General features: G+C 39.1%; 1 protein-coding gene across 6 annotated transcripts in view; it reads left to right on the forward strand.

Moving 5' to 3' along the window:
- Window positions 1-13,873, forward strand: part of LOC148878247 (uncharacterized) — a 40,602-nt gene extending 26,729 nt beyond the window's left edge. For 2 of the 6 annotated variants that reach the window (XR_016101102.1, XM_088951444.1), the window contains one exon: window positions 12,407-12,724. Coding sequence is in view for 3 of the 6 variants with exons in the window: in XM_088951444.1 (XP_088807570.1) it covers window positions 12,407-12,539 (133 nt within the window). In the remaining 3 variants the exon portion in view is untranslated. Of the gene's footprint in view, window positions 1-859; window positions 1,135-3,842; window positions 4,029-12,406; window positions 12,725-12,834; window positions 13,031-13,124 lie in introns of those variants that run through there. The other 4 variants (XR_016101103.1, XR_016101104.1, XM_088951453.1 and 1 more) reach the window with 4 other exon arrangements.

Raw genomic sequence — 13,873 nt, forward strand, 5'->3', positions numbered from 1 at the left:
TATGAAGAAGCATCTCACTAAAAGAAAGACTGCACTTTTTGATGCACCTCAGGCCTGATTATAAAACTCTAAGCTCCAGCATTCTTAGTAGAGAACTAGTGCCTGAACTTGATGCAACCCTTGGAGAGTTGTTACGGGAGGAAAGTCGTCTTCTTACCTTATCTGCACTAGATCAAAAGAAGGAACATGGGATTGATATTGTGTTTTTAGCCACCAAACAAAAGGGTAAGAAAGACTTTTGAAGTTGTAGTGTTATGAATGCAAAGAATTTGGTCACGTGGCATTCCACTGCAAGAAGAAAAACTTTTGTACCTACTACAAACAGCAAGGACACATTATAGTGGAATGTTCGACTAGGCCTCCCAAGAAAGGACAACATAGGGCTTATCAGGCCTCAACCGAATTTGTTTCTACTGATGATGCCACCTCATCATCAGCCCATAAACCAAATGCCCAGGGAAACCTGATTGAAGAAAAGATCAGTGAGCTCATGTCTTTAGCTATTTCTTCTGCTTTTTCTTTTTTTGGATTGGCTGGTAAGTCTACTTTTTTGTGCTCATCTCCTTGTCACATGTTGATTATTGATTCTGGGGCCTCAAATCACATGACTGGGGCCTCTTTTGGTCAATCACCTAAACGTAGAACCTTTGACAACCATATTATTACTGATAATGGTGATTCTTTACCTGTATATGGTTGTAATGATTTGTTCTTGTCTACCACTAAGACCAAACCCTTTCATCTTCTCAAAACTTTTTTTGTACCTAAATTGACTACTAGTTTAATATCTGTTGGGCAACTTGTTGATGATGGTAATAATGTCTTATTTACTCGTGATGGTTGTTTTGTTGAGGACCAGCACACTGTAGAGCTGAAGGGGAAGGGGCGTAGGCTTGGGAGGCTGTTTGCTCTGGAATTCGAGACTCAGAGATCTGCACCGGATTCTTGTTTGTTATCCATTACACCTAGTTCTTCTATTTCTTCCTGTAATAATGTGTGGCATTTTCGGCATAGATGTTTGGGTCACACATGCTAAAAATTTGGATTATTTATTTTCCTTCGGTTGTTTGCCTTTGAATAGTTCTTCAGTCAAAGATATTGATAAATCTTGTTTAACTTGTTGCTATAGTAAAAGTCATGTTTTACCTTTTCCATCTTCTACTGAACATGCATCTACACTTTCTTATCTCATTCATAGTGATGTTTGGTTGTCTCCAGTTATCTCACACTTGGGTTATAAGTACTTTGTATTATTCATTGGTGACTGTACTCGTTAACATTGGTTTACTTTCTTCGAAAGAAATCAAAAGTCTTCTCCATGTTTAAGAATTTTCATGTCATAGTAATGACCTAGTTTAAAAGTGCCATAAATATTTTGAGGTCAGATTCAGGGGGAGAATATTATGGTGGTGAGGATAGTGAGTTTGAAACCTATCTTAAACAACATGGCATTCAGTCCCAGAGATCTTGTCCTTGTACTCCTCAACAGAACGGAGTATTGGAGTGCAAGAACCGTCACATTGCTAGTATAGTGAAATCTTTGATACAAGACTCTCATGCTCCTCTTACCTTCTAGGTGGAGGCAACCCGCACTGTTGTTCATCTCATCAATAGTCTTCCTACACCTATTCTTAAAAACTCTCCTCCCCATTAGTCCTTATTTCATCATCCACCAAACTTATCCATACTTCGTGTCTTCGGATGTGCTTGCTTTGTCCATCACCCTCCCCATGAAAGCACAAAGCTAACAACTCAATTAGCTATGTGTGATTTCATGGGTTATAGTACGGAACTCAAGGGGTTTCTCTGTTATGAACCCAAAGTCCGTCGGTTGTGCATTTCTTGCAATGTCATCTTTCTTGAGAACTTCTCATTCTGTGAACATATTTGAAAATTACCTACACCATCCATTTCTGTTCTGCATGACTTTGGATCTACAGGTGATTCTCCTTTTCTTCAGCCTCTTTAGACATATTTCAGGAAGCATCTAGTTCACCCATTGCCTATGCCGCCTCCACCTCAAGCAACAGTGACTAGTCATTCCTCTCCACCCACCACTACTATAAGTGCAGATTCTCCTCCTGAGGTTTTACCTTCATCTATTCCTTTGCATCGGTCATCTTGCATTTTTCGTCCACCTGATCGCTATGGCTTCTTTTTAAGTCATAGCTCCTTCTCAGCTGTTTTGTCATCCACAGATATTCCTAAGTCTTATAGCCAGGCCGTAGCAGTTGAGCATTGGAAAGAAGCTATGGATTCAGAGGTTTAGGCTTTATTGGAGAATGATACATGGGATCTTGTCTCTCCTCATGCAGATGCCTCCATAATTGGTAGTTGGTGGGTTTACATTGTAAAACTCAAATCTGATGGTACTCTAGACAGATACAAGGCCCGTTTGGTTGCTCAAGGCTACAAGCAAGAGTATGGAATTGACTATGATGAAACTTTTGCACTTGTGACTCAAATTACAACAGTTCGTTTGCTACTAGCCATTACTACTCTTAAATAGTGGACAATTCTTCAAATGGACGTCAAGAGTGCCTTCTTCCATGGAGAGTTACATGAGACAATTTATATGAAACCACCTCCCGGCTATTGTGACAATCCTCAGTTGGTGTGTAAACTGAAGAAATCTCTATATGGCCTTAAACAAGCTCCGTGAGCTTGGTTTGATCGCTTTCGTACAGTAGTGTTGGAGGCTGGGTTAACAGAGTGCTTCAGACTACTCTCTCTCTTCACTCTCAAGCAGACTCAGGGATTGACTCTTCTTTTGGTCTATGTTGATGACATCCTTGTTACTGGAGATGATGTGGATGGTATTAAGTAACTCCTTCAAAATGAAAGATCTTGGGCCAGTAACATACTTTCTTGGACTCGAAATTCAAAAATGTCATCGGGGTCACTTTGTCAACCAACAGAAATATGCTTATGATTTGGTGTCTCTTGCTCGCTTGACTGACTCTAAACATGTTGATACACCCTTGGAGCTTAATTGTAAGTTGAGTAAAGATGAGGGTAATCTTCTTCCTAATGCTACCCTTTATAGACAACTTGTAGGTAGTCTTATCTACCTGACCATGCCTAGACTTGAAATTTCATATGCGGTTCAGATTGTGAGTCAGCTTGTTTCTGCTCTACGTCAGCCTCACTATTTTGCAGTTTTCCGAATTATTCGTTATGTACAGGGTACACTATCACATGGCATATTTTTCTCAACCTCTTCATCCACACAGCTCTAAGCTTATGCAAATGCTGACTGGGCAGGTTGTCCTGACACTTGTTTCTCCACTATTGGTTGGTGTATGTTCCTTCGTGATTCTTTGATTTCTTGGAAATGCAAGAAACAACAAACGGTTCCAAGTCATCTACTGAAGCTGAGTACAGAGCCATGTCTTTAGTATGTTGTGAAAGAATCTGGCTTAAGGCACTTCTTCATGACATGAATATTGATCACTCATATGCTATTCCTCTGTTTGCTGACAAAATGAGTGCAATCAAGATCAAGGTTCAAAGTATCGATACGATACAAGTTTCGGCCGTATTGTATCGGTACTTAGAAAGGACCAAAACACTTATTTTTTTAGTTTTTTTTTTTTAACTTTGGTTTTTTTGGAAAGATTATAGGCTGTATTTTATTATTAAAAAAATGGGGTTTGAAACTCTTGGAAACAAGCGTTTCGGACCGTATCGTTTGTAAAAGATACGATACGATACGCCCGATACGGGGTGTATCGTATCGATACTTTGAACCATGATCAAGATTGCAACTAATCCTGTATTTCATGAGCGCACTAAACATATTGAGGTGGATTGTCACTTCATTCGTGACTTTCTCCATGCAGGTCAGATCTCTCTCCCACATGTTTCATCGGGTCTACAGCTTGCGGATCTCTTCACCAAAGGCATGACCAAAGCCCGACATAATTTCCTTGTTGACAAACTGGTGCTTATACCCCAACATCAGTTTGAGGGGGAGTGTAGAACTATTGGAGGGTAGTTTTGTAATTCTGCTGTACTTTATTTTTCTTTCTTGTATTGTTATAGGCGTGTACTTTAGTGTACAGTTCTTTTATTCTCTTTTTAAGGACAATCTTGTCCATTTACGTAAGATTAATATAAATATCTCTTTTCTAGGTTGGTTTGATCAGATTGATCAACCCTAACAGATCTGAACCTCTGTCTCTTTCCTTGCTCTTTCACTTTCTCACGAACTGACATCTACCCCCCAAGGACAAATACTTAGCTTTCCAGGATGCAAGTTTTTTTTTTTCTCTCTAAACGTTCCAAAACTGGTTCCCAAATCAGAGCTGATGTCCATTTAGCCCCTAAAGGAAGACCCAAATATTTTATTGGCAGAATCCCACTTGGTAGGAGAACTTTGTTAGTTTGTGAGAAAGTGAAGAAACAAGAGGACAGCCAATAGTCCAGATCTGTTAGGGTTGATCAATCTGATCAAACCAACCAAAAAGAGAGTATTTTTTTTATCAGTAATCAAAGTATATTTCATTACTTAGAGAAAAAAGATAATATAGAAACATGGGCAGCCTCGACTTCCAACAATAGAAAACATAGAAAAATTGATGATGAGTCTCACAATTGAGCCCAAAAGCACTCTGCTCTGTTTATCCCTTGCTTTGCTAGATGGCCAGCCAAGCCATTTTCCGACCTAGGAGCCCATTGAAATATCAGCTGCATATCCCTTGAGAACCTCTTGAACTGTTTGAAATTGTTTCTGAAAAACCAAGGAATCTTCGTGTTCTACTTAAACCAACTTATTACTATTTTGGAGTCGCCTTCAACTATTAGCTTCCGGAACCCTATTTCCAAAGATTTCTGCATCCCATAAAGTACTGCCTTCAATTCTGCTGTTACAGAGTCACACACCCCAATGGGACTTGAGTACATTCCCAAAATCACTCCGCTTTCATTCCTTAGAACCCCTCCAATTTTAGAGGGCCCTGGGTTCCCAAAACTACTTCCATCGGAATTTAATTTTAGGAAACCTACCTCTGAGGGTTCCCATTCCTTTAGTGTCCTTTGCTTAGCTGAAGTTGAGGCTGCAATTGTCCTCTAGTTCCTTAATATATCATCAATAGAGAAATCTGAGAACAACTCCAAAGTCTTTATCCATAAGGCCACTTTTGCCATGATCCCTTCAATTAATGCTTCCTTGCTTCTTTTCTTTTCCTCAAATATACACTTATTTCTTTCCTCCCATATGGTCCATATTATTGTTGCTCTTGTGCACCTCCACATCAGTCTTCCCCTCCTTTTTGGCCAGCTGAAAGTGGATCTATCGAACAACCTGTCCAATCTGTCCAGAGTATTCCACCTGCACCCAAAAAGAGAAAATAATCGATCCCAAATACCACAAGCAAAAGGACAGGAAATGAACAAGTGAAGAGCAGATTCACCATTGGATTCACACAAGTAGCACCAATTAGGGGAGAGGCACCATCCAGGTCTCTTCCTCAGTAAAATATCACAAGTGTTGATTGCACCAGGGAAGACCTCCCAACAAAAAGCACTCACTTTGGGGGGAATCGGATGACACTAGATCTCTTTGACTGGAAAGGGAGTATTTGGTTGAAAAGGCACAGGCAACGATTTGAAAAAAGAAGCACAACTGAAGACCCCAGAAGGATGTAGAGTCCAAATTCTATCATCTTGTTTACTTAGGTCTAGGAAAACCCCTTCAAGAATGTGTAGAAGATTTGAAAGAAGGCCCAACTCAATGTCCCTCACATTTCTACGAAAACCTAGATTCCACCCAAGCCCATTAGCCGAGGGAGAGGGGAGCAGAAACTTAGAAATTGACTTACCTTGGAGAGCATAAAGGGTGAACAAAGAAGGGAAAGAAACCTTTAAAGGGACTTCACCCACCCAAAGATCCTCCCAGAACTTGATCTTGTTGCCTGAATTAAAATTGAATCTGATGTGATTGAGAAAGGATGGAAGGCATTTCTGAATTGCTCTCTAGGGTGAAAAGCAAGAGGTCCTGCTAGAAGTTTCAACATCCCACCCATTCACAGAGAGCCCATGAATACTAGCAATCACTTTATGCCATAACCCAAAAAAAGAGTATTTATATTAAAGAAATATGAATGGACAAGTTTGTCCTTACAAAAGAATTAAAGAAGCTGTACACTAATGTATACTCCTACTAAAATACAAGAAAGAAAGATAAAATTATATAACTACCCTCCATCTTCTCTACACTCCTCCTCAAACTGATGTTGGGGGGTAAGCATCAGTTTTTTATAAGAAAATTATGTTGGGCTTTGGTCATAGCTTTGGTGAAGAGGTTTGCAAGCTATAGGGCCGAGGAGACGTGGGAGAGAGATGTGACCTGCAAGGAGAAGAACACGAATGAAGTGGCAATCCACCTCAATATGTTTAGTGCACTCATGAAATACCGGGTTGGATGCAATCTTGATTGCATTCATATTGTCAACAAACAGGGGGATGGCAAATGAGTGATCAATGTCCAAGTCATGAAGTAGAGCCTTGAACCAGGCTATTTCACTACATACTAAAAACATTGCTCTATACTTTGCTTCTATAGATGACTTGGAAACGGTTTGTTGTTTCTTGCATTTGTAAGAAATCAGAGAATCACCAAGAAATATACACCAACCAGTAGTGGAACGACGAGTGTCAGGACAACCTGCCTAATCTGCATTTGCATAAGCTCGAAGCTTGGTGGAGGATGAAGATGAGAAAAACAAGCCATGAGATAGAGTGTTGACATAACGGATGATTCGAAGAATTGCAGAGGAGTGGGGCTGATGTGGAGTAGATACAAACTGACTCACAAGATGGACGCATAGGAAATGTCCGATCTAGTCAGAGTTAAGTAGATAAGACTACCTACAAGCTACTGATATAAAGTAGCATCAGGGAGAAGCTCATCCTCATCCTTGCTTAGCTTACAGTTAAGCTCCAGAGGTGTATCTACTTGTTTAGAATCAGTCAAGCGAGCAAGTGTCATCAAATCAGAGGCATATTTTTGTTGGTTGACAAAATAACCTTGAGGACATTGCTGAATTTCAAGCCCAAGAAAATAGGTGATAGGCCCAAGATCCTTCATTTTGAAGGAGTTGTTGAGAAGGAGCTTCAATTTGTCAATGCCATCCACATCATCTCCGGTGATAAGTATATCATCAACATATTCCAAGAGAAGTCAACCCTTGTGCTTGCTTGAGAGTGAAAAGAGAGTAATCTGAAGCACTTTGTTGAAAACAAGCCTCCAACACCAATGTACGAAAGTGGTAAAATCAAGCTCGTGGAGCTTGTTTAAGATCATATAAAGATTGCTTTAGTTTACACACCATAAGATGATCATTACAGTAGCCGGGAGGTGGTTTCATGTAAACTGTTTCTTATAAATGCGCATGGAGAAAGGCATTCTTGACATCCATCTAATGAACTGTCCATTGTCTAATAGTAGTAATGGCCAAAAGTAAACGGACTGTTGTCATTTTAGCCACTGGAGCAAAGGTCTCATCATAGTCAATTCATATTCTTGCTTGTAGCCTTGAGCAACCAACCGAGCCTTATATTTGTCTAGAGTGCCATCTGACTTAAGTTTCACTGTGTAAACCCATTGGCTACCAATGATGGAGGCATCTGGGGGAGGAGTGACAAGCTCCCAGGTATCATTCTCCAATAAAGCCTGAACCTCTGAATCCATAGCATCTTTCCAATGCTTAATTGCTACAGCCTGGTTGTAAGACTTAGGAATATTTGTGGATGACAGAACAACTGAGAAGGAGCTATGACTAGAAAAGAAGGCATAGCGGTTAGGTGGACGAGAAACACGAGATGACTGATGCAAAGGAACAAATGAAGGAAAATCAACATTATGGGAAGAGGAACTTACAGTAGTGATGGATGGAGAGGAATGACCGGTCACTAGTGTTGGAGGTGGAGGCATAGGCAATGGGTGAGCTAGATGCTTCCTCAAATAAACCTGAAGTGGCCGAGATGTGGGAGGAGGATCACCTATAGAGCCAAAATGTTGCAGAATATAAAAGGATGGTGCAGGCGGTTTACTAATATGTTCAAAGAATGAAAGGTTCTCAAGAAAAATGACATTACGAGAAATGCGCAATCTTCAGACTTTGGGATCATAACAGAGAAATCCTTTGTGTTTCATGCTATATCCCATGAATGCGCACATAGTTGATTGAGCTATTAGCTTAGTGCATTCATGAGGAAGATGGACAAAACAAACACAACCAAAGACACAAAGCATGGATAGATTAGGTGGACGATGAAACAAGGATTGATGGGGAGAAGAATTTTCAAGGATAGCCGTAGGAAGAATGTTGATGAGATGAACAACAGTGCGGGTTGCTTCCACACCCAGAAGGTAATGGGAACATGGGAGTCTTGTAACAAGGATCTCACCATACTAGCAATGTGATAATTCTTGCGCTCAGATACTCCATTCTGTTGAGGTGTACCTGGGCAAGATCTCTGAGACTGAATGCCATGTTGTTTGAAGTAGGTTTGAAACTCATCATTCTCACCATCAAAGTATTCTCCCCCTGAATTTGACCTCAAAATGTTTATAGTGCTTTTAAACTGGGTCATAATCATAGCATAAAAGTTCTTAAAAATGGGAAAGACCTTTGATTTCTTTTAGAGGAAGTAAGCCCATGTATATTGAGTACAATCATCAATAAACAATACAAAATATTTATAACCCAAATGTGGAATAACTGGAGACGACTACACATCATTGTGAATAAGGTAAAAATGTGTAGAAGCATGTTCAATAGAAGATGGAAAAGGCAACACATGCTTTTACTATAGCAGTAAGTTAAACAAGACTTATCAACATTCTTAAAAAACATCCATAGGCAAACAACCAGAGGAAAATAAATAATCCAAGTTTTTAGCACGAGTGTGACCCAAACGTCTATGCCATAAGTACCACACATTATTACAAGAGGTAAGAGAAAAACTAGAAGTAGTAGATAGCAAACAAGAGTTTGGTGAAGCTTTCTTATTCTCAAATTCCTGAGCAAACAGTCTTCCAAGCCTACGCCCCTTCCCCTTTAGTTCCCTAGTTTGTTGGTCCTGGATAAAACAATCATCACGAGTAAACAAAACATTATTACCATTATCAACAAGTTGTCCAACATAAATAAGGCTAGTAGTCAACTTAGGCACAAAGAAGGTTGGGGAAGATGCAAGGGTGTAGAGTTAGAAGTGGATAGAAATAAATCTTCACACCCATATATAGGAAGAGAATCACCATTAGCAGTAATAATGTGGTTGACAGAGGTATAAGGTTTAGAAGACAGACCAATGGAGGCCCCGGAGTCAATGATCCACATGTGTGAAGGAGAAGAATACAAATAAGCAGAATTACCAGCCAATCTAATAGCAGAAAAAAGCAGAGGAAATAGCTGATTACTTGAGCTCACGAATCTTATCTTCAGTCAAATTTCCCTGTGCATCAGTTTTGTTAGCTGATGAGGAGGCGGCAGTATCAGTTGGAGTTGGTTCAGCTAAGGCTTGATAAGCCTTGTCCTTTCCTGGTGGGCCTAACTGGGCATTCCACAATAATGTCCCTTTGTTTGCAGTAGGTGCAGAAATTTTTCTTCTTGCAATGGGATGCCACGCGTTCGTATTCCTTGCATTCATAACATTGCATTTTTGAGAAATCCTTCTTCCCCTTCTTTTTGGTAGCCAAGAAGACGGTATCTATTCCATGTTCCTTCTTTTGATCAAGTGCAGACTGAGTGAGGAGATGGGTTTCCTCTCTTAATAACTCACCAAGTATTATATCAAGATCGGGTACAGGTTCTCTACTGAGTATACTAGAGCATAGAGTCTCATAATCAGATCTGAGATGCATAAAAAAATGCATAGTCCTTCTCTTACTGAAATGTTTCTTCATAGTTTTCACACAACAGTCCGTAGAAAGATCCCCAAAATGAACCAATTCATATTCAGTCCAAAGGTTTACAAACCCAGCATAGTATTCTTGAATCCGCTTCTCCCCTTGAACATAAGAGAAAATATCAACTTCAATATGAAATTGCCTGGACATATTCGATTGTTGATACACCTTTTCAAGGTATTCGAACATGTCATGGGCAGATTTGAGTCCTCTCATTAGAATACTGACATCCATAGTGACAACCAAGAATCCACGAAACAACCTGTGCATTCTTAGTTTTCCACTATTTCAGCCCTTTGATATCATCGGCATCATGTATGGATGTGGAACCATCAATAAAACCCGACATACCCTTCCCTCTCTTACAATTGAAAGAGAGTGTCCAAGATACAACAATAGTTGAAATATGAGAACACAATCCAAAAAAGGAAAGATTGGTTGCTGCCGCCCAGAAGAGATGTATAGATTTCTCTCAATACTTCTCTGATCTCGATGAAACTTTTAGAGGATGATGAAGAGGGCTAGGCGACACTTCCTTTCAATTTTCACTACAAACGGATGTCTTCCGAGAGAGATCTAATGAAATCTCTCTTGCTGGATGCGTAAAACACAGAAAACTGGTTCTTGGAATGATCAGAACAGTCCAGAACCAATCAATGATGATGATAGCTTCAAACAAATTAGAAAAGGAGTAATGGATTAGAGAACAGCCTGCTCTGATACCATGTTAGTTCGTGAGAAAGTGAAGAGACAAGAGGAAAGCCAATAGTCCAGATTTGTTAGGGTTGATCAGTATGATCGAACCAAACCAAAAAGAGAGTATTTATATTAAAGAAATATGAACGAACAAGTTTGTCCTTACAAAAAGAATTAAAGAAACTGTACACTAATATACACGCCTACTAAAATACAAGAAAGAAAGATAAAATTACATAACTACCCTCCATCTTCTATACAGATTCCACCAAAGCTTCTATATTTTCCACATTTCCCACAGGGATCAAGCTACTCTTCCACTTGACTTCCAACCCTGTCACTACTTCAAACCAACTTAGGACCCCCAACAATAATTCTAATTGATCTTCCTTAGCCTTGACGAAACACTGAGTATCATCGGCAAATTGCAGAAGTTGCACTCTTTCCCCTCCTGGAACCACCTCAAAACCTTTCCACAACCCCTCTGCCCCTACGTGAAGAATAAATTTAGCATGGATTTCCATCAGACAGATAAACAAAAGGGGAGAGAGGGGGTCCCCTTGTCTTAGCCCCTTGGAACTTTTGAAGAACCCCACAGATTGCCTGTTTAGTAGAAGGATTGAGAATTTAGGAGAAGTTGGAAGAAGTGATTTGTTACACAATGAAGGGGCTAGAAGAGCTTGGGGTGTACCAAAAAGGGCATGTGTAGAAGTAGTAAGAAATGATTTAACCACTAATAATTTAACAGTGGATATGGCTTTAAATAGAACAGATTGGCAAAACAGGATTCATGTAGTTGATTCCATATAGTTGGGATAAGGCATGGATGATGATGATTTATAAATATCAATTTCAATCTTTGGCATGATTGATTATTGTTCATCCTTATCCACAAATCAAGTATAGGTCACCTTTTTTATTTGTTATAGTTTTAAGAATGCTCTTGTGAAGTTAAAGCATTAATATTAATTAAAAAAACCAAAAAAGTAATTGCATTACTCTTAGTTGTCCTTTTCAGGGCCAAAAGTTCAGTAAGTTATCCTGTTTCTATCTCTATTTGCTAGTCTTGTGCATTACCCATAAGAGAAATACTAATCCTATTCTAGGAAATGTACCTTGAGCTTTTACTTTACATGTATTCTTGTGAGGTAATGTAATTGCTGAAACACCCTCAATTAATCCCACGTGAAAGGGTACAGACACCCTAGACATGAAGATGTAAAATCTACTGGATTCACAGTAGATTTTGGCTCCCTTCATTGGTTGTCTCTTCTTTTGTTAGATCAGGAGTGCTCAGGTCTTTACATTCTTCACATTATCTTCTTCTCCTCATCTTTTTCTAGAATTAGAGACTTATTTTGCTCTAGATTTCTCCATCATTCTTGCAGCCTTGGATAAACTAGCAGGAGCAACTTTTCCCCATATTTTTGTTTATTTGTATTACTCTTTGGTTTCCTTGAATTCAAAAGTTCCTAAAACTAATCCTAAGGTGTGCCATAATTTTGTACTTCATCCATTGCACTAGAACTTGAGTACATCATATTCATTACTTTAAGATGTTGGTCTTATCAGGCAATTATTTTAATTGTGATAGATAATATTGGCTTTGTTTCTTGTTGTTTATATCATGCTTGATAGATATTGGCTTGTATTTGCTTGGTTAGTCTAAGGATACTTGTTTAAGTTACGAACTTCCATTCTCTATCCCCAGTCCCCTCCCCCCTGTGTGCATGCACACTTGTTATAAGGTATTATCTACTCATGCTGTTGAAGTTTTTTCCCCCTGTATGTAAGGTCTGGGGATTCTCGTGGTTTTGGATTTTTATCCCTGGAAAGAGATGAAGATGCAGATGCAGCAATTCGAGCTCTGGACCAGACTGAATGGAATGGTCGGATTGTTATGGTGGAGAAATCAAAAACTCGCTGAAGCTTGTAGAACATTCAAGACACTATAATTATGAGTTTTATTTTTTGTTTGGTAGTATGGGATTACTACAGTTTGTCGTTTTCAAATATAATAAGGTCTGTTTAACTTGCACCTGTGGCTTTAAATGCTACAACTTGCTCAAGAACTACTAAAGTAAAAGCTCCCCCTATTTAAGTTTAACTTTATATTCTTCTCTGTTGTTTCACTTTTTAATTTTTATGATTGACTGATAGTACCTCTAAGAAAGTCTGGTAAGTTGCTTTAAGGTAATCATTGGTGTAAAATTTTCTTTCAGGCTTCACGAGTGATTAGATTTGAAAGTTCACTACTATCTTTAGTGACTGAATTTTGCGCTGAAAGTACATTGTACCTGGAAACTTTGGACTAGAACATGCATGCACAATTTGCCATATTCAAATTGATCACCATATGGTCCATGTACATTGTGTCAATGCCTGGTGTCATGATGTAAGGCGTGTCACATTACATTGGTGAAGCCATGCTCTTTGCATTTTTCCTTTCTTTTTCTTTTTGTCTTTTGTGAATTGTCTTCATACATTTCTAGAGTTTTCTCTTATGCTGCAGGCATTGTGATGAGCTAGTCTTAAGTAGAAATTGGGAACATGATGTCTATAAGTTTGGCACATCATATACCATACATTTTGGACTTGAAACTCGAGTGGTTGTTCTGGAGTTTATGTTCCTTTTCAGTCTTTTCTGCTTGGTTCTTGGGCCCAAGTTGCCATACCATATCACCCAACCAGGGTGGACGAGTGCATAGTGAAGTAGTCCTACTCATGATGGTTATTCTAGTTTTCCTTTCTTTCTTCTAAGCTGATTGTATATATTTTTGTCCTGGAGATTGTTTTTTTTTTCATGGTGCAGGTTACGTGATGTATTCTTGACTTTGACTCAACAAAGCTTTCTCCCGGCCATATGGAATGACATGTTCTTGACAATAATTGCAAATAAAAAATGATGATCCAAACTTTGCTCTCGATCAAGTGCCTTATCTACATGGATCATTTGCAGACAAACATGATTGTCATATTTCCATTTCAAAACTGAACGTGATGAAGCACATGTTCCATTCAAGTTAGACAATTCTGAAACCAATCACCGTGATGTGTTCTCTTCCTTAGCTAGGTTCATTATGGTTGTGACATTGACTTCTCTGTAATGTCTCTTCTTTTTATGTACTCCTCTCTTAAAAGAGTCCTGTCCATTGCTCAAGTGGTTGATAAACTTTGTTTAGTGTAAGCTTCGGACCTTCGACACCAAGCATAAGTTATTGAATCACTAGCACTATAATGAAGGTAATGATCTTTAAATTA

Source organism: Nelumbo lutea, chromosome 1 (genome assembly GCF_056320005.1).
Source record: "Nelumbo lutea isolate HS-2025 chromosome 1, American lotus-T2T, whole genome shotgun sequence".
Taxonomy (NCBI): Eukaryota; Viridiplantae; Streptophyta; class Magnoliopsida; order Proteales; family Nelumbonaceae; genus Nelumbo; species Nelumbo lutea.